General features: G+C 42.9%; 3 protein-coding genes and 1 long non-coding RNA gene across 8 annotated transcripts; 2 read left to right on the top strand and 2 right to left on the bottom strand.

Annotated features, from left to right (window-relative positions):
• Window positions 1-467: 467 nt before the first annotated feature.
• Window positions 468-10,201, bottom strand: LOC121594334. The gene is made up of 9 exons (XM_041917488.1): window positions 9,334-10,201; window positions 6,498-9,222; window positions 6,250-6,427; window positions 5,855-6,178; window positions 5,091-5,786; window positions 4,635-4,874; window positions 2,802-4,547; window positions 2,411-2,714; window positions 468-2,323 (listed from the first exon to the last, which is right to left on the bottom strand). The coding sequence occupies exons 1-9, from the start codon at window positions 9,545-9,547 to the stop codon at window positions 1,410-1,412; spliced, it is 7,341 nt and encodes a 2,446-aa protein (XP_041773422.1). The 5' UTR covers window positions 9,548-10,201; the 3' UTR covers window positions 468-1,409.
• Window positions 10,202-10,477: 276 nt separating this feature from the next.
• LOC121594337 (V-type proton ATPase subunit G-like) lies at window positions 10,478-12,451 on the top strand. The gene is made up of 3 exons (XM_041917494.1): window positions 10,478-10,706; window positions 10,939-11,039; window positions 11,115-12,451. The coding sequence occupies exons 1-3, from the start codon at window positions 10,625-10,627 to the stop codon at window positions 11,286-11,288; spliced, it is 357 nt and encodes a 118-aa protein (XP_041773428.1). The 5' UTR covers window positions 10,478-10,624; the 3' UTR covers window positions 11,289-12,451.
• A 264-nt stretch (window positions 12,452-12,715) lies between these two features.
• Window positions 12,716-19,931, bottom strand: LOC121594335. 5 transcript variants are annotated; one of them, XM_041917489.1, is made up of 8 exons: window positions 19,741-19,930; window positions 17,559-18,460; window positions 15,683-15,804; window positions 15,458-15,618; window positions 15,098-15,157; window positions 14,690-14,701; window positions 14,295-14,457; window positions 12,716-14,199 (listed from the first exon to the last, which is right to left on the bottom strand). In XM_041917489.1, the coding sequence occupies exons 2-8, from the start codon at window positions 18,262-18,264 to the stop codon at window positions 14,083-14,085; spliced, it is 1,341 nt and encodes a 446-aa protein (XP_041773423.1). In that variant the 5' UTR covers window positions 18,265-18,460; window positions 19,741-19,930; the 3' UTR covers window positions 12,716-14,082. The 5 variants fall into 5 exon arrangements, with proteins under 5 accessions (XP_041773423.1, XP_041773424.1, XP_041773426.1 ...); XM_041917490.1 differs by having other exon boundaries at window positions 17,559-18,435; XM_041917492.1 differs by lacking the exon at window positions 15,098-15,157 and having other exon boundaries at window positions 17,559-19,931.
• Window positions 19,932-19,961: 30 nt separating this feature from the next.
• Window positions 19,962-20,631, top strand: LOC121594338. Its single transcript, XR_006004939.1, has 2 exons — window positions 19,962-20,187; window positions 20,277-20,631. It is a non-coding gene; the product is annotated as an uncharacterized LOC121594338 (long non-coding RNA).
• Window positions 20,632-21,304: the final 673 nt, after the last annotated feature.

Raw genomic sequence — 21,304 nt, 5'->3', positions numbered from 1 at the left:
CCCGATAACAGAATCATAATTGACTCCTTACTTACTTACTTATCCGGCGCTACAACCGCTTTGCGCTCTTGGCCTGCCTCAGGAGTGTCCGAAACCGCTCACGGTCTCGCGCCTTCGTCTTCCAGTCCGTAATTGACTCCAGAATTAGAATTATCTCCGGAATGTAAAATTAGTTCGTGAATTGAATAAAGGAGTTTTAGAAGCAAAATCAGTCCGAGAATCTCCATGAGAATGGATCTTTTACAAGTAATATTTGATTTTAGGAGCTAATTTAGGAGACAATTCCTATCTGATAGGATCAACTGTATATAATATTTCGAAGAACCATCTAAAAATACGCAAGTGAACGATTTAAATGTTCAAATATAACTACCAGAGGACAACACAAATAACACCCCTTTTTTGCCTAACCTTCGGATGTAATCGATTGCAGGTATTTATCCCGTTAGTGCATTAAACAATGTACGTATTCTTAATCATGTTTATTTCATCAATTGTAAGGACTATTATAAAAGAAACACGGAAGCCTCCAGGAGCTAAAATATTTCACTTCTATCGTCATGCAATGAATAGTCACTATCCGTTTGAATTATGCAGGGGTCCATCAAGAAGAATATTTTACTTGCATAGTGTTAGATTATGCTGCTGCTGTAACTTCGCCTTAAAATATTACACGAACAGATAAATGCATATTTTTTCCCAGCTTCATCACATTTCCAAAATGATGGTTGTTCGTGTTTCGGAAATTACTACTCTATAGTACTAGGCTTATATATTACAAAACATGAAAATTAAAATTCAGGTGTCGAAAGCTAATGTACTTAAAATTCAAGCAATATTTGCAAACAGTTTTTTTACATTCATTTATGTATTGCTATTATACACAATAGCCTTGTTACGATAAAACACATCATCAAAAATGTAATAATACAGTCAAAGGAGCTACCCATTCGATTTTCCAATTTGATGCTAATTTGTGTTGTGAAAATTGATTCGACAAGAAGTATCGAAAGAATGAAATACAATTGCAGTTGCTAGTAGTTTTCCATTTATATTGCCTTTGTGTCCACTGTTGAAACACTATCAAATATTTACTGTTCTTATAATCAATATCGAAGAGTGCTCAATGCAGGAATGCAGAAAATAGGTTTCACTGCGTAAAAGTTTGGATCTGTTTCAAAGACATTTGCGTTCGGAACGGCTTACAATGTTGTGTATTGATCTTAAAGCATTATCTTAAATGTCACTTGCGTAGAGCTGACAATTTCACGTATCATACTTTACTTTTTTTTACTTTCTAAACAACGTATCACAAAAACATCTATGCATACAAACCTTAATGATTTACGCATAGAACGCTGTTTAAACATTACTTTCGTACTTACATGAAAGTAGATACAAACTCTTATTTAGGAATCCTTCGACGAAGAATCTGGCAATACCGCATCGTCCGGTACCATGCTTAGTAGCTCCGCTTCTGACAATTTCGCCAACCGGCTTTCGCCTTCAGAACCGCTCGCTGGCTGACAAACGTTACTAACCGAAGGCAAGCTGCCGGCTAGGTTAGCCAACACTGCTCCAGCAGCAGTAAGGGAAGTGACAGGATCAAACGACGCAGCATTTGGTACCGCCACCGTGACTGGCAGCAGCGTTGCAGGGAGAATGCGTTCATCTATATCACCTTGACTGTTGGCAACTGGTATGGCAGAGTAAGGAATAGATGTTGCAGCTTTGTATCCACAGTACAGGGAAGGTGTCGTCGGGTTGTATTCTTCCTCCTCCTCGTCTTCATTCGCTTCGGAAGTTCGGTTCGTGGCAACCGTTACGGGTTCTGCCGCTAGTGAGCCGGAAGATGGCCCCGAAGAAACTTCGCCGACGTTTTCTACGGACGGCACACTTGCAACACCTGCTGTTGTACTACTGCCTCCCTTAATACTGGCCAGAATTTGTGATAGGTTGGGAGGTATGGGTATTTCGTTGATCAATGACGGCGGTAAGGCGGAATTAATTTCGTCCTCCTTAAGTTCGGCCATGCTGATCAGACCAACGATTTCGTTCTTTTGTTCTGCAATTTTTCTATTCAGTTCATCCATGGCGATGCGTATTCGCTCTTCTTCTATATCAACCCCGTGTTCGGAGGTTGAAGTACGTGCCACCTTTGACGTATCGACGATAGCGGTCACATCGGCGAAATTACTATCATCGCTCCCACCGCCAGGAGAGTACGGTTCATCGTCGTCGTCATCTATCAGCATGGCGCTAGATTCCGGTGCACGGCTCGATCCAATAGTGCTACTGTTGCTATTTCCTTCCCCGGACATAACTAAAACCGCGATGAAAGAATGTTGAAGATGATGGTAATGATAATAATAAGCATAAATTAACAAATAATCAGAAAGCATATTCTTACCTTTGCCTGCGATCGGTGCTTTTATGATATTCATATCGACTTCCATATCCATCGGATCATTGGCAGGAGTATCAGGGGTGCTCAATTTATTCGATTCTAAGCTAGTAGCCGATTCAGATCGCACTGTCGCTGTGTCATGTTTCAAGTCGACATCCGGTTTTGCTGGCGCTTCATTGGCTGGTTCCTTGGAAGTGTACTTTGTAATAACTTGCTGCATCAAAGAAGATTTACTGGACGTCGATGAGCTTGTGCTAGACTTTCCACTTGCACTACTGATCGAACTTTTCGGCTGGTGCCGTACGACCTGTAGCAAATAAAAATAAAAATATATATATATATTTATTAACAATTATGTTACAGAGAACATACATCCCACTCTCAAAATATTTACCTTTGATGGAGCTGACGTAACGGAAGAATTCGAAGATGCTGGTCGTTTGCCTCCCTTGATCTTTACCAGTATACCTAGCAAAAGGTTCGGTTTATTATCACCTTCAATGATACCAATACCCCTAAGTGGTTTTAAAATCATCGGTATCATTTGATCTGCCGGCAATGGAAAAATGTAAAAGTCCTTAATGGAAGCCGACGGTGACTTCACTACACTGTACCGTTTGCGAGAGTGAAGATGTTTGTACAGTGTGTAATATGCGCTTGCTTCCGGCGAATGGAAACGCACCAAGCAGACTTCTTTATTGGGACTCTTCTTTATCTGTCCAATGTATTCCCAAACAATCTCTGGTTTAATAGTTCCGCAAATATTCAGATCCACTGTGAAGTCTTTCACTACATCGTGTATTTCTCCGCTAACAGCGCGTATTGACATTTCGATGCTCGCGACATCGATCATGTGTACGCTACCCGTCCAGTAGTTCTTTTCTGCTTCTAGTTTTTGTTGATCAACGGGGTCGCTGCTTTCCAGTTCCTCCAGGGATTCTCCTTCATATGGATAGTGCGGGGGTGTTGGAATTGTAACTGTGCTTGTCGGTTCTTGGTCCTGCTCGGACTTCGAGTCTTTAACCGTGCTCTCTACTGCTACGGCTGAACTGTTAGAAGCCTCGGCATTTTTTTCCACAGTCGATTGATGTTTTTCCGATACAACGGCCTCACCCAAATCATCTGTGTCTACCTTGTTTGTTTCCGTTTTCTCAACTCCTTTGTCACTAAGCGTTTCTATCACGGATGGTTGTTTAGTTGAGTCTTTCGTTAGTTCTTCTGTTCGTTTTTTCGACGACCCTGTAGTAGTTTTGCTTAGCGCTTCAACAGTTTTACCATCCGTTGTCGTGTTCGGATCAGAAGAAGTTTCGGCACCACGACTAGCAGTCGACGTTCTTCGTTTTTCCGAAGAACTTTTCAATGATGCTTCCTTCTCGCGTGAGCTCTTCCTTTCATGTTTAGGGCGATCTTTGCTACGTTCGCGTCCCTTATGATGACGATCACGATCGCGTTCCCGTTCGCGGTCTCGATCGCGGTCCCGATCACGTTCACGGTCCCGTTCTTTGTCACGATCGCGGTCTTTCTCGCGATCCCTGTCTCGACTGGAATGCCTTTCATGGCTACGTTCACGGCTGCGCTTTCGTTTGTGCTTGGAGCGGCTGCGATCCCGCGAGCGATCGCGTTCGTGTTTTCTTCCACGGCTGCGACTGCGACTGCGACTACTTCGGCGAGACTCTTTTTTGCGTGACGAAGATGATGATGAACCTGCACCACCGGAACCGTGACTATCAAGCTTTCCGCTGCTGAGTGTTGTTACACCACTGCTGCTGGATATTGATCCCATGCCGTATAGACCAGAGTACGTCTTACCATACACACCTCCATATTCGTACTCTTTCGTCCGATGCGAGCCTTCCAGCAAACCAGTAGATGAATCATCCATCTCACTCGTACTGCTAACAGCCGAATTGTTTAGCAGAAGAACTACATCCTCAACAGGCGCCGAAGGGTCCAATTGAACACGATCATCCGTTTTTCCTTCGATCACTTCTTCGCCCTTATGCGTCTTCAGAACGTAATTCTTCGCACAGGCAAGCAAATCTAATTCCGATTTCTTTATCATTTCTAACTGATGTTTAGCTTCTTTCTCGCGCCATTGTGCCAATTCTTGACTGGCCAATTCGTCGGCGGTCATACGAACCTAGAAGAAACAAAGAGTTAAATGCCGTAAAATTAAATAATATACACAGCATTAACCATATTCAACAGCTCGGGCATTTATACATACCAATTGCTTTGGTTCAATTAATTTCTCGGATATTTTTTGGAACAGTGATAAGTTCTTGCGATCTTTTATGTTAAACACCAATGATCGATACTTGGCTCGATACTTCATCCCAGTGTCCTTGTTGAACAGGATAAACATTTCCCGTTCGGTTTCGTCTACGAAGCGATCAATTTCTTCTTCCGTGAGTCGCATAATCGTACTTTCTTCTAGCAGTTCAGCGGTACGTTGCATAAGGTGTTCCTACAATCGATGCAATAATATTTATGCTATCCTTTTGAACAATAATTCGTAAAAAATTATAATAGAGCTATTTTTATCACATTTAAATAGTGACTACCAAGTATTTCGATAAACACTTGCCGGACCACAAATTAAAAGCATACGTAGGGATCACGGTTCATCTGTATAAGCATTCGCAGTGGAGAAGTATCGAAAAAGTGAACAATATACACGTACCTTCAATGTTTTCTTGACAGTCACACGAATGTTTTCACCAGCAGGAGTAGTAGATGATTTTGATCCTTTGAACTGTTTTGTTTGATCTGATGCGGTGGACGATGAAGGTGAAGGTGTATGAATTGGTTTTTGTTGTTTTTTGCTGATCGGCGTACTGCTCGGTGAGATCGGGACGCTGCTGTTTGTATTCGATTTCTGTGGATTTGCAACATTCGATGCAGTTTTGGCCACAGGCGTTGGAGTTCCCTTCACTGGCACAACGGGAGTAGAGGCGCTAGGAGTAGACGAGCTAGATTTTTGTTGAATTTGCTTGCTGCTTGTTGTCGGGAGAATTTTCGGAGAATTTTGCGACTTTACACCCGGTTGCGGCGAGCCCGAGGCAGATGTGGATAGTACCATTTTTTTCTGTTCGTTAAATTTAAGCTGAGTTTGAACCTTGGGAGACGATCCACCAACACCGCTGGAAGATGTAATTGTAGCATTAACGGAAGAGGAAGGTTTCTTTTCCGCCGCTTCTTTAGCGAGTTGCTGCTTCCGAACTTCAGCCTGTTTGGCAAGAATAATCGACGCTTGAGCCGAACCGGGTGGCACAAGCTCGAATGTTGGATGCGCTTGAAGCCAGCTTTTGAGTTTATCTAATGAAGGTGCATTTCTTCCTGTTAAACAACGACCAGTTTTTCGCTCCATTACTATTACCTACAATAAAGGCGAAACGTAATGTTAATACCAATATAAAGGGAACAGAGCAGGATAAATATTCTTACAATGTGACTTTCATTCGTTGAATCTGTATTGCCAACCGATACCGTGGCTGGGGAAGAAGCGACAGGAGGACGATCCTTGGATTTTTCAACCTTAGATGACTGCGCGTTCACAATGGTACTAGAAGCGTGTTTACGTATGCATTCATCGCTACAGTAAATCGAGCTAGGCTTAGCACGTTTACTACAAACGACACAATTCGTCACATCGCTAGCCGTTGACGGTGTGGGTTCTGCCGGATGTGTGGTCTTAGGAATGGCAGCAGCATTTGCTTCCGTGGTTCCGGTGTCACTACTTTTTTGCCAAAATGCCATCAACTTCGGTTGCTAAAATGATAATAGACAGAAGCCTCTTTAGGGACGATTCTATGGTATTAACAACCAACCATTCTGCCTACCTGTCGATCTTGTTTCTTCTTAAGACAGTTAGGACAAGTCCATTCGATGCCGTCCTGCTCCATTTGTTGGCCCATCGCTTTGGTGATGTTGACGCATTTACCGTGGAACCAGTCCTCACACGAATCGCAACATATCATAAAGCGATTGTTGTGAGGTTGTCTGCAAATACACCAAAGCCTGCAGGAGAAAATATGTGCATAAATATTAATTATGTACTACTGCCATTGTTATCTGCTGCAGGACTTACCGATCTGGATCGTCTTCCGAGTTCCAACTCTCATCTGATTCGTAATCATCGTCCTGCGCTGCTTCTATGGCGATTGCCACATTGGACGAGCTAACTCGTTTCACGCGAGTACTATCCACCGATTGGCGCACTTTACTGTTTCGTTTGTTTGCCGTTGCGTCGTCAGTCGTTTTTTGCTCGCCTTTACCCTCCACTAAGCTACCAGCTTCAACCATGGCGGCTGTAGGCGTACCAGGTCGAGAGGAGGATGGAGTCATTGCACCCTTTGCAACGGACTGACGTCTTGAAAGCTTGGGCGTGTCAGATGCAGCGACTGTTTCAGAACTATCGGCCACAGTAGCCGGTGGCTGTTCGGTAGGCTTGCGAGACGTTGTCGGTGTATTCGATCCACCAACTTGTGATCGTCGTTTAGACGCGCGTGTTGTGGGTGCTTCTATTGGAGGCAGCGTTATTACACGCCCGTCACTACGACGAATTAGTATCGCATCTTTCCGTTGAACCGCTGGCTGATCTTGGATGGTGGATTGCTCCTGAGCGGCATCATTGGGGGTCAATGGTGCCATAGAAACTGGATTAACATTGTGTTGCTCCGGTACTGCAGATGCAGGTCCAAAGGGTACAGCGCTATTTGAAGTAGGCTGTACAATCGGCTGCTCCGGCAACAAGTCTGTCATACTACCGCCCATAGGTAGAACCGGTGGAGCTAAAAGTCCATCCGGACTTATCACTCCTAACACCTGCTTATCGAGTATTTCCTGCAGTTCCTTGTTTTTGGCCAACTCCGCCACATGCTCGAGCAATTCTTCCGGCAAGGCATCATCGTTACTGGTCAGCGCTTCCAGGATGCTGGTGTCGGGTAAGATGTCCACGGCCGGTGCCACTGGCTGAATAGCTTTTACCTCGGGAAGCATAGCCGTCATGGCGCCCGATCCCACTGTGTCCACTGTATTGGACGGTGTTTCTAACATTTTTACAATGTTTGGAATTTCGGCTGGTTGTGCATTCGTCGTCTGTGCGGAGCCTAAAGATTCAGTGACGGGTGTAACAGTTACTGGTTGTCGTAAATCTTCTTGTACGACTGCATCAATCAGATCCAATCTTTGCTCTGTGCTAGGATGCGTAAGGGTAGCCGATGCTGGCGCTTGTATCTGCATTACTGGTTGTTTCTGTTCGGTAGGTTTCATCGTTGAATGAGCGGGTCCTTTGACTGTTGTTAAGCTAGTGGTTGTGGTAACGGGCAAAACGTTACTGGTACTAGTATTTGCTGAGGAAATGCTACTGGGGGTTGACGGTTTGTTAGCATTAACTTTTTTGATTATATCTGGTGTAGAAAATAGTGCAGACATATCGCTAAATAATGCGGCATCGTGTGGATTGGTTTTGGGTTTCTTTTCTTTCTTGACAACCGGTACACTAGCTGCGGCTGGCGACGCGACTGCTGCCGCGACAGAAGCTACCGGTTGTTGTTTGGGAATGCTAGAATCCAGTTTAGTTTGCACTTTTCCAGAGACAGCTCCATGCGGCAGTTGTTTGTTGCTGCTAATCAGTGTCGGTGTCGTTGATCCAGACGAGGACGAGGAACTAGAGTGAATTCTTACAGCATCTTTCTTCACAGGCAATCCCTTAACACTGGGCTCCACTTTAACGATAGTAGACTTTTGTGAAGGTGTTTTTACAACTAATGGCGTTGCTGATTTTACAATTACTTTGCCGTGTTTATGCTTATCGCCTTCCTTGGTCATGGACTCATTTAGCTCTTTTAAGTCAGATTTTTTATACTGAGCTCGTGGCATCGTTTTCGGCGAAACCTTACTCTTGGCTATTTGCTTTCGTTTCTTGCTCGTTGAACGTCCACTGACACTAAAATCCGCATCCATCTCATCATCTTCTTCCGAGAATGAAGACTCTTCGTCGGAATACTCCGAATCGAAGTCGTCATCTTCGTCTTCTTCGTCATCAACATCCCGAGCTGGCTTTCCAACAGGTTTACTGGGCTTGGTTACCTTTTTCTGCTCCTGCGGCGTAACTCCTGCAGTTGACGTTGATTTTTTCAATTTGTTCTGAGGTGTCGAGCCGGCTGGTGACACCGCCACACTGCCAACTTTGATTACCTTCACGCTGGATGGTTTACGCACATCGACACCCTTTCCACTGACTGACTGACTCACAAAACTGCCATCGATCTTAGGTTTGCTGGCCGTAGTGACAGTGCATTCTTCTGACGAATCGGCATCATCCAGCAACGTTCTTGGAGGCAATTTTTGCGTCGGCGAAGAAAGTGGCGTATAGCAATGATCGTTTGAAACGAGTAGCTTCAAGTATTCGATGTCAACTGCCTCCTTGCGTAGAGGATGCTCGTAGCCAGTTAAGCTGAGCACTTGGGCGGCAAAATTTGACGCCTCCTTTGGGGGGTAATAAGCTTCCACCGTCAAACTAACGTGCTTTGGATCATCGTCGTCCCCCAGCAGCATCGTGCTCAAGCTTTTCTTAGCTGTAGATCGCCCTCGCCGGGGTGCTACTCCGGCGACGCTCGACGCAGCGGAGCTGGTACCAGCGACGGAATTACTGTCCTCGTTCGAATCTTCATTAGAGCTACCAGCATCAGCATCCATTTGTTGTTTCTCTTCCTTACGCAGTCGCTGTTCTTCTTCGATTTCCTCCTCAATGCTTGGCGTTGGGGAGGATATACGCACCACGCTCACCGATGTATCATTTGTTTCATTGGCTACAAAAAAAAAGGCAAAAGCAAGAACAATATAAAACGTAGGCAAAAATCTCGAGTCTCTTTATTAAGTCAACTCGAATGCAGACGCGGAACTAAAACGTAAACAAGTACCTAGCAGGCTCTGGAGAGTGCTTTGATCCACCGATACAGATCCATCCTTGTTGACCAAAATGACCAAATTTGAATCGATTTTCAGATCTTCGTGAACAGCACAGGAATCGCTTACATCACGTTCCTTCGCGCCAATACCGCCGCTAGAACCGGCATCACTCTCGAACCCATCGCGGCTGGAAGAGGCGTACACTTTGAACACTGAGCTTGACATTGCTTTATTCCTTGCGCTTCTAGCGTGGGCATTCTACTCTCCCGGTGGAGGTCTTCTTCACACAAGAAAAAAGCACGATCGAAGTCCGGAAGAACGTGCTGCGTGCATTAAAGCTAACACCCACACACAACAAGTACAACATCCGCTCAAGTAGTGATGTTGTTATTGATAAAAAAAAATGCCCGCCCAAAAGTGATTGACCAATGCTTACGTACAATACCAAAAGCGCGTATGATATGGTTAAACGATGAAGCCAATTTAATTCGCTTTACATTGATACATTTCACTTCAATTGCAACCAATTCGCTTCATTCTAGCAACACCAGCCACCAAAAACGCCAATAAAACCACGAGCACAAACAACACCAGAATGCGCCTAGCCAGCCGACGCCATGTTTTTTTCTCGCTCACACACTCTAATCGAAGAAACTGGCAAAAACGCGCCCACCAATTCTGTCTCCGATGTTTAGATAAGGAATTCGGTTATTGGAATATATGAACGATGCTCAATGCAGTGTGAAACATGGAGGAAAGCATAAATAAAAAGTTATCAAAGAATTTGTGGCGTGCTGTCGCAGTTATTTCAGAGCCAATCTTTTCGTTCAGTGAGTGTGAAGCGGCGGCAAGACCATAGGTATGACATGAGCGCCATGTTGAATTGTAGGTTAACAGTATAGTTCTCAACCTTTTTTGTCAAGCGCTCAAATTGGAAAGTAGATTGAAGTTTGTGGTTTTTCTGTAAGATGTTTAACACAAAATTTCGTTCCATTATTCCTGCAATATTATTAAAATTTGCTGAGCGATTATTTTGTGCTGTCCAAACAAAATCAATTCCGCAATTATTCCTACCATGCAGTAGAGGCTTCACGAGATCTGACATTACCATCGACCTTGGAATGACAGCTCGTGACACGTGAGCTAACCTTCTGCTATTCGCTGCCACCATTTGTACAAAAGTCACTTTTATCTGCAGAAAAAATAGCTCTCTGCTCCATTGCGTGGAACATTTGTGCGAATTAAAAATCTACCCTTCGCGTTTGAAAGCACAAAACACGAACGAAATAGTAAGCGAATACCATGGCAAGCCAAACGCAAGGAATTCAGCAACTGTTGGCCGCTGAAAAGCGCGCTGCGGAAAAAGTGGGCGAAGCTCGGAAACGTAAGTGTATCTAGGGAGATTTTTTTTGTTACCATCTCGTCTTCTCCCCACAGTCGTCAAGAAAAATCGATAGTACACACATTACATTACGATCACAAGAGGCGCCGCGCTACCCACTTGGTGGCCTTGCCCATCATCCAGCAGCAACGGGGGCTGCTGCGGGTCGTCAGCTGGAGGATGTGCATTCATCGATTGTGAATAATTAACCAGAGGGAACGAATCTTAATTGCAGGAAAGCAGCGGCGTCTAAAGCAGGCAAAGGAAGAGGCACAGGAGGAAATTGAACGATACCGTCAGGAACGGGAGCGACAGTTCAAGGAGTTCGAGGCAAAGGTATGCACTAAAGTGCCGTTGGGTATTGTTGTTGTCGTATTATGTTGCTAAAATATGTTTTTCCTCGCTTTTCAGCACATGGGAAGTCGCGAAGGTGTGGCGGCTAAGATCGATGCCGATACTGCCAACAAGATCGTCGAGATGAACCGCTCCATTTCGGTCAATAAGGCAGCACTGCTGAGTGAAATTCTTACACTCGTGTACGACATTAAACCGACGGTCCACAAAAACTTCCAGTACACCAAGTAAGAGGCGTCCCAAACAGCGGCCCAACTAACTGTTCTCCAAGTAAAGTGCATACTGCAAATAGGAACGGAATACACACGGAATAGTAGTCGTAGTAGTACTTCCCGCCACACAATATTGAACACAAGCGAAATAGTGTGGCAAGACAGCGACAAACGACAAAACCAACGCCACTAGATTCTATCGATGTTCGTCTGGGTGGAAATTAGTGGAGCTGTAAATATTTGTTTCACGCTGTTCTTCTTTGCGCGAGGAGCGTTGCCGCAAGTGAAGAAATGCTTACTTTGTTTGTTCCCGCGCCATTACACGTATTGCTATCTTCTCTCGCGTATCCTGTTTTTAGTGTGTAAAAGTTGGAGAATTTCCCCCCACCCCCACGATTTTGTTTTATCCCTTCTGCACCACTGTAGAAGGGAGGTTTTAATTCAGTAAAAACTCGGCCCGGGCTGGCTGGTGATCCCGGGTGCGCATACGTTCGTCGTACAGTACGAAACGATTGAGTCAGCGAAGGTAATCGTCGAATATTGATCATATTACACAAGGATCCGGTATCTCTCATTCCAAATCTTTCAATCGGTGTAGTATCTTGTTGTTCCCCAAGACATTGTCGATACTTGCTATAAATTAGATGAATTACTAACAAAAATCATGACAATATTATCGAACCACTGATCGCTTGTAGCAAGGCAGGAGGCCGTTGCGACCTGCCGCCTTACTAGTTTCGTTACAGCCAAGAGTGTTTTGTTTGGTATTATGAACCGGGGTTTGAATTAAAAAAAAAAACAGTCTCACTCTATGATCTATAAAAGTATGTGGCCGCACAAACACTATAAGGCGCTCAAGATATTCAACTTTTTTTTGTATCCGTAATCCGTTCCGTTCTTTGCTATTGTTGTTGGCTTAATTGTTTTTTTTTATTATTACTATTTCGTTCATTTGTAACTGTTTACCGATGATATTTCGGATACGCAATACTGTTATATCTATCTATAAAGTGAAGGGCGCGTGTGTGGTCATGAAAAACTATATATATTCCCTATTCCTTAACTGCAAAAGCTATATCTATCTTTACAGTGTATCTCCACACGAAAAGTTATCTCATAAATCGAAAATGTAAAGAAACCGATAGCTCTACATGGAATATAGTTATGATGAATGCGGTTGAACAAGTTTCGTTTTATTTTTCGTCACCTCATCCGAATGTACATCCGAACGACAAGACGACACATGAGTAGTGCATGATAATCGGCCGTATCTATTTTGCCATACCGTGCGATAAATTACAAGCATTGTTTAGGAAGGTACAACCAGCTTTATTGTTTTAAAAATCGTTTTTAGAAACATCGTACACAACCCCTGCGCTAGCGTGCCCGACTCGGTTCGTCGCTGGAAACAGCACATTTCAGTAAAAAGATGTACAAAAGATAAAATAGATTTACTCCTCCATGTCTTTATTTAGGCTTGTATGTATAGTTATAGATTTGTTTTTTATGTTCGTTCAGTACAAACAAGGGACTAAACACCGTCCATCTTCATGGTCAAATGTGCTTTTCTGGCAAGGATGCGTGCCAAATATGTTCCTAACTCATTATCTGGTCAGTTTGAGGGTTCACAAAACCGTAAGCGAGCTTGTGTCGTTAAAAAAACATGTGGATACAAAACAGAACATTCGTTGAATACATATTATTCTATCCGTTCACTACCTAGTCTGCTGCTTCATACTGAGGGATACACTACGGGGGGAAAGTTGGAACAGTTTCTTTTAGCATAATTGGATACAAATGAAATTTGTTGCGGCAAAAACTTAACTCGCGCTTGGGAAAAGTATAAATTTAGGCACCAGTTAAGTGTATGTTTCATGGTACAAAAAGGGTTTTTCTTTATAATTACACACTACCTTGATTTGATGATTCCTGTAGTTTCGTGTGAAAATGTTACAAATTTCCTAGCTATCATCTCAGCACGAGAGGAATATCATTTCTTACCATATATGTAGATATTACACACAGAATAACATCGATAGCATCTTCCGAAACGAAAGCAAAGACTCTTCAAAGCGGCATTTACTTGCTGCGTAACAATACTCATTATTTCTAATCGAATATAGCACCTTGCTACGGCTGCGAGACACATAAGGGAAATCGAACGCGATTGTTTTTGTCTTCTGACGCCGGTAATGATTTTTGTTTCGCTTTCCAACAGATTTTGAAACGTAAAACCGCAAAACATTGAGATGAGCTGGGAAGCCATAGAACATATTTGCTGGGTTCGTCGTGCTGGGTTTGAGGAGAGTGTGGTTTTTGTTATTTATTATTAGTTACGTGTTAACGAGGCGCATGCTGCTTCAAGAGGCGCCGCCGCGCCGATTATCATCCTAATACGATACCACGTGACTGTCACTGTAAGAGCAAAGGCGCACATTCATTTGCTGCTCAAGTAGCGTTATTATCTTGGGAAACGAATAAGATTCTGTAAGGAAAACGACACATTGGATATTCTATCCTGTATCCACTTTTGTACCAATCTGCTTGCATCTGACTGTAGTTTAGTTGTAAGGCTGATTATCATGACGAGCAACATTAATTGTAGAAAATAGCACACATGATAGATGGAACCGCAATGAAGCTGTACAAAAGAGGAAAGAATAGTCCGTTACCGGGGTTACATATTCTACGACTCTTGTAAGCCTGCGATAGAGTGCTTTAAACGGGCCATTACGATGTCGTGATCTTCCTGACATTGATCATTTGCACAAAAAGCGAACGCACAGCTCATCCCGTTTTAAGCCGCAATATGCTTAGGGGATAGGCTTCTCCTCTGGGATGGCGGTTGGCGTAGTCACAGAACTGCGACGTTCATCGTTCTGAATATCAGACAAGCTTTGCACCGAACTGGAGCGTGATGAAACCTTCGACTGCAAGTGAGTAATTAAATCCATTAGCGCATTGAAGTTCTCTCCTGCTCCCATTCTCGTCCAATGGTTGGTGTACTACTACTACTACTACTAACCCTAACATTTTCGTACGCCGATCCAACTCGTTCTTCGAATGACCGGAAAGAATCGGACTGCTTCATTTCCGTTAACTTCTGAGTCATTTTTCCAGCAATGCCACCGATCACAGATGTCGTCTTGCCAGCAGTCGTTTTGATCGCACTTTCAGTTTTTTGATAGCTGTATTAATAGTAATAAAAATAAAACAGAAATATTACTTATCAATATGTTTAATTGCATATATAAACTTTGTTAGTTGTTGTTTCTAATCATACGTTGCCAATTTTGATGAAATCAAGCTTACTTAGTAAGTGCACATATTGGATAAACACATAGGAGGTGCGTAGTTTTTATAATTTTAAAGGAAAAAGTACTGATTTTTTTTTTTCTAAAAAGGAAACAGGCGACTTACCCTCTCGATATCCTATTGTTACATGCAAGCGGAAGGAAAAAAGGGAAGCTTATATAGATCACACATGCTACACATGTATAAAGACATTTGCCACACCATATTAAGTCAATGCCGAGGTCACAAGTGTTAGTAAAACAGGAATAGGTGCACCGATCATACAATCAACTAATCTGTAGCCATTAGTTAGATAGTTAATTTAAGTTATTTGCTCAGTTTGCGATCCTTGAGATTTTTCTATGGTGTATAAGGATGGCTTTTGATAATAACATCAATGCTAATGCTAATGGAACCATGTTTGTTAGGAAAATACACACACATTGGATATGTTTTACAGCTTAGTCACATAAATGATACGTGCAGAAAGATACAGTTAGATACAATTTGAAATAATATTCCAATTTTACTTACATCGGCGCACTTGTAACAACGGTCGTGATTTCTCCCACCTTCGTTTCAACGCTTTGATAACTTAAAAGCAAACCGAGAAACATATTGAAATAAAACAACAAATAAAATATATTTGGTAAAATGATATTCGGTCAACAAAATATAAAACGTAAATTATTAGTTTTGGCAGACATAAAGAATACGGTCGTTTGTTTCTGGATGTAACTTAAATTTTTTTTTTTATAAATTAAAACTGTTACCAAATATGCAGTGTATAAAATGGTAAAACAGCCAAAAATCAAAGAGATTTGAAAACGCATCGACAGCATTTTGTACTTTAACTCCTTATTATGTGTGTAGTAGCTAAATGATTGTACTTACACGTTGCTTTCCTTGACGTTTTTAATTCCCTGGCTGACATCGTCCGTGATTTCCTTCCACACGGTGATCCCTAGCTTCCGCTTCAGCTCGCTGGCATGGCGCATTTTGGATTGAAGCACCGTCCGCAGTGTTGTGATCTCTTCTTCAACACGTGCCAGCTCCTGTTGATATAGAAAAACAGACGTACATGTACATGTAACAAGCTGAAGAAATCTAAAGACATACCTGACTCCATTCCTCACGCTGTGCGGTTTGCTCTTCGGCTGATAGTCCGGAAAATTCGTTCGCGATTTCAGCCGAACTGATGGATCCAACTGGAGATGCATCGGACAATTTACCAGAATTGTCTGTAATCAAACATAATAAAAGTTTTATGTAATTTATTCTTAAGAGAAGTATCACCTACAATACGATCACGATCTCTGACGATTGTCGCAACAGTCTTTAAAGCCTGAAAGATTATACGTTGAACGACAGAACTTACATTTAAAATTCTAAATTCATACTTATTACATAATAACGTAACTGTCCCGTCAACATTAAAAAAAAATCGCAAAAACCATTAGAGGAAGTTTTGAATCTCGCTTTTTATCGCAAAAAATATACAATGTCTCCGCCGTTATATAAATGCTTTGATTCTCTTTCCATCGTTTTGTTTGTAATAGGTTTCACCAGTCACTTGGGACCTTTTCAAAAGTTGGGTTTCTTTATTCAAAGCTACGCCAGTTCAGCCTTGCATCTTTGCAGGGTTAAAAAACGTTTACAAATTAACTAGATTTCATTTGCAAAAAAAAAATAATAATGAGCTTTTTGTCACACAGTTGCAAAAACCAACCTAGCGCATTGGTCCAAAATGGAGTTTTGCTTAAATTAAAAAAAAATATATAATGCCGCTTTAGGTTAAACAAAGAAAACATAAAATACATAACGAAGAGGTCTGATTTATAAATAACATTATTGTTGTAATATATCTTACTTTACTTTTTGATACTTTTGGATTATCACAAAATTGAATTGGATTGTATAGTATGATGAGTTTTCTAAATGTTTAGTTAATTTTAAATCACGGTTTTTAACCTTCCCAAGAAAGAATTGATGAGTTGCAGTAGTTTGAAAATAATTGTATTTAAAATTTAATTTAATGTGCAATCGCACCACACAACACGCAACAGCGTAACAAATCAATGGCCTTGAAAGAGTGAAAGAACCCTTGATCGAGTAACAACCAAATTTCGTCGTGGTACCACCACCATCACATACAGGTTCATTTCTGTTACATTGGCCCAATTAACGGGCTAAATGTAATCATGGAATGTCTGCTTCTTCTTTTTTTCGCATTGTGCCGTGGTTCGTACGGCTATATATCATCCGCATTGGTTGTTCAAAACAGCAAAGTAAAACCGATTAGCTGTTCCCTTTTCAAGCTGATCTCCTTCAATATTGTTAACAGTTTTAAAAATTACTCTGTATTGCGTTCATGGAGCATGCACGGTCACTGTATGTGTGTGGGGCTAATGATACGTATATGAAATGGTTGTCTGTAGTGACGCTTATTATTCATACATTTGCACCAAAATACTCTTTTTTTGTAAACAATCTAATTTTTTTTTTAATTCTCGTTTGATAAGAAATGATTTGACTTATGTGTGCCTGTTCGGCGCACAGCGCATTGTGACGAGTGTAGTTGTAATTTTAACCATCCGTCGTGTGATACGGCCCAAAAGGGGCTTTTAGCCCAAAATTAATGGAACATAACCCAATAGAAATAACGACCACGGAATGGTTTGAAGTTATGAAAGTATGCCCAATTATACTTTATTTCATGTTTTGTGTGCAGATGATGCAGCAAATAAGAATATTTACAATCATCCAAACTAGTGACAGTATAGATTATTCCATTGCTGTACGCTCGACACACGGATCGTCGGTGCACAGTGTTCTCCCTGACGTCAGACAAAAGTTACCACACTTCAGGGGTTTCAACAGGGCCTTGCTAGCAAAGTTCGCTATTCTAACGGACACATTTTGTAACGCGAACGGTTATTGGGTATACATTTTATGCAATCAGTAGTTTCCCTTTACGCTCCTCCCACCCGCTTACCTGGAGCACTCCCAATGTTGAGGAAACTTTTGTAGTTATCACCACTCGAGATACGCGCTAGATATGGCTTCGAGAAATCGATGAACGTGACCCGCACGTCCCGAATTTTGCGCCGATTGAACAGTGCCCGAATGCGCCTGTTGGTTGCACTGCCGAGAAGTAGTTTGCTGGCTAGTATATTTCGCACCACGCCTCCTCCACTACTCGACTGGCTGGATGTTTGATTTTGGCCGACCGGTTCAAAACATATGCCCACCCCTAACCGTTCATCGGCAGGATCTTTGCCGGGCGATCGAGTGACGCGACTGGACGGATGTTCGGTTGTATCGCCTTCGTCCGACGACAAAGGTGGATTAAATTCCGTTTCGACGGTTTGCAGCTCCACTTCCGAAGTGGGATCGATGTCTTCATCGTCGGACGGTACGCCTAGTATTTGATCGAGCGTGAGTGAGCGCAGGTAAAGTTCCGTTTCATCGGACCAATGCTGCTCTTCGTGACCGATAAGTCCATCGTCCTCGTCAATGTCGTACACTTCGTCCAGCGAGGGAGTAAAACAGTTTGGATCGAGCTTCGGTATGTACGGATCCTCGATGTACTCGAGACTTGGCAAATCATCCTCGCCGACACGCATCTTGCTGGCGAATTCTTTCTGCGACGTTAGCTTGCTGGTAGACGATGGGTGTGTTTTATCACTGGATTCACCCATTCAACGTTTAGTTTTATCTGATCAGGAATCCTGATCAGTATATCTGCCAGCGTGCGCTATTTTATCGCGTTAGTACGTCAGTACTCTCCACAACAACTGACCATTCTCTTCACAACACTTCACTATCGACGCCACTAAATTCATCGAACGAACTATGTATGGCTATCACACCTAATGAAAGGGAGAGCGGCAACTACTGTAACAACGGTGAAGTAAGATGATATAATTGCCTTCGGGCGCCGGTAATAACATCGCCAACATCATGTCCAACAGCAATTCTTTCGTGTTTCGCTCTCCGGACAATCTGCACCGTTACTGTGTCGGTGGGTACGCAATTGGGGCCTGCCAAGACCCTCTTTTCTAACAAACGAGCCGTCCACATACACATACACTGCTAGCTGTGTGTGTGTGCAAAAGCGCTTGAATTGTTTTCCTCACCGCTAACACTCACGTAGTACAAGCGACTCTGGCGAAGCTTGAAGACAATCACTTCATAAACAACAAGCGACGTAATCCCCTCAACTTACAATCCCTGCTGTTACTGATCGGAAATCTAGTGAAAAAAGTTTCATGAACTTTGCTGAGATCGCACATACACATACGAACATTACGTTTACCAACAGGCGCCGCAGTTATGACCAAAAGCATTCACACCACATGCACACAACGCGGCACTATTGCTTTTCTAACCGCTCAGTTCGCTACCGCTACCACAGTGTGCTTGGATGATTTGGCTGTGCCTCTTTTCGTAATGGGATCTCTTCGGTACTTCTTGTGCCACTGTAGTTTCATGTAACGGGTTGTTGTAAGTATGCTTTTTCACGTAAAATTGCAGTGGTGAGAAGCTTCTGCTTCCTGCTGAAACCAAACAACGAACGAGCTTCAGCTGGCGGTCGTTAAAACGTACTTTCTTTACAGTACAAATGGCAAACGGTTTCACTAGGTCAACTGCAACACAGCATGGAATGAATGTGTGTAGAAAGTGTCATTTAACTGAAGCGAAATGAAACTGAACGTAGGTACCTGATCCCATTTCACCAGGTTAAACAGATGTCCATTTTTTAACTTCTTCAGCGACTTCTACAATCGGTGGTGGCTCACTCATCACGAACCTTCGGCATTCATGCTTGGCTGACCTCAGGGGATGTTATAAAAATAAAATCACTCCAACGCGATTGTTTCACGCACAACTGGATAGCAGCAACCTGTCACGTAAAGCTTCATAATCGCTATATTCATAATTGTATTTCGAACCGATTATGCACGTAGCCTTCTCTAGCCCTGCTACCCGGTCGATCGATCTACCTTTGTTTCATTCACGACGTTCTTTTCCATCCATTTATCTATTTCCGTTACTTCTCCCTCAGCGAGTTATTGGTCGTTTATTGACCAAACTTTGAGACGGATGGAATAAATGGAAAGGTTAAAAAAGCACCCACTGTGTGGCATTGCGCCATTCACTGCAAACAACGCTACCGTAAATTTTCCTCAGCGAACACCGATTTGGCTCACTTTTTGGGTCGGGTTCTTTCCGAACAGCGGCGTAAAGCGAGCAAAAACGCAACGGCAGCAGATAATGAAACCAGTTTCGAACGGTTTGATACACCACACGAACGAAGCTTTTCCCATAACCGCGGACCGCGGAAAGTGTATCCGGACACTGATCCGTGGGCGAGAAGCTGCTTATGTTGCGCTCGTCCGCTAGCTTCGACGAGCGCCTGTGAACTAAAAGCAACGCGCCGCGAATCGAACGGCGTACCGCGTAAAAGGCGTACGCGTAAAAAGCTCTCAGTTCGCACCAGAGTACATCCAGAGAGAACAAATACGACCAACATCGCAAAGCAAAACCGTCGATCGTTCATCACGATCGTTCGCTGGAGGAGAACGATCGAGTGGATATTGCGAGAGAAGAAATGGTAACAAGTACGAAACTGAGAAAGGGTTTGCTTCGCTGCTCTCCTAAAGCAGCGATCCCAACCGAACACTTACACGATGTATTTTACGTTCTCTAGGTAAATGAAAGCCTACAACTCTAAAATCTGATGTGATTCGTTGAAATGTCACGATCGGGAAGGGCAGGATTGCGGGGCTACTTTTACACTCGCTGGATGCGGTTTATTACCCGTCTCAAATTACCCAAAGCCGTAAGGTCGAGATGCAGTTAAGTTACCATTTTGCCAGATTGCACATACGGATAACTTCGACCGGAATGCATCACGTTTTAGTTTTCGTGACTTTGTTCTAGCGAACCTTGTAACTGTCGCCTTTACAGTGTGTTATGATGTTCCCCGTGCCAGATGCTATACATAATTTCATAACTCATCGGCTTAATGTCTAATAAAAGCGAAAGTGTGTGAACTAATGCAATCATCTACATTATCTAAAGGACTGGTGTTTCTGGAACTTGTTCGAAATCTACGACCAGTGCTTCAATTATAGATTCGGTATTGATAAATATTGCCCACATGTTGGAGGAACGGAGTAGGCTATGTTCAAAGATCAGCAACCTGAGTGATTATGTGTTGGGTATTGGGTATACAACACGTAATTTAACGAGGTGTAAAGAGCCCGGGGTTCAGGTGCTAAATGGTTTCCACATACATTCTGCTAAACGATTGTGAAAGTGACAATCTTTTTTTTCATTCCAATTCGTTACTCGTACGAATACGAGCAGCTTCTGGTTAGAGTATGGCAATTCTGTTCCCTGCCAGACCAGCTACAGACGGTTAATTGTGATAACATTGTTTGCAACGATGATTAGTCATCAGTGTTACGATAACGCGGATTGGCTTATGGTCAGATGTAGCTACTGGTTTAGACCATTTTCTGTCGTCACATGCAGCTGCTGACCGCTACGGCAAGTGCAGGAGAATGCAATAGAAAGTGCAGTTGTACTACATGTAGTAGTTCAATTTAATTTGATTACTAATTGATGGCTGCATTTGCATCGTTCTGCTCCCTCTGACACATGCAATGCACAAGGGCAGAGGAAAACAAAGAAACCCCTTTGAGTAGAGCGGAACAACAGTGGAACGAATGG

Source organism: Anopheles merus, chromosome 2L (assembly GCF_017562075.2).
Source record: "Anopheles merus strain MAF chromosome 2L, AmerM5.1, whole genome shotgun sequence".
NCBI lineage: Eukaryota > Metazoa > Arthropoda > Insecta > Diptera > Culicidae > Anopheles > Anopheles merus.
This window is presented reverse-complemented; position numbering and strand designations above follow the sequence as displayed.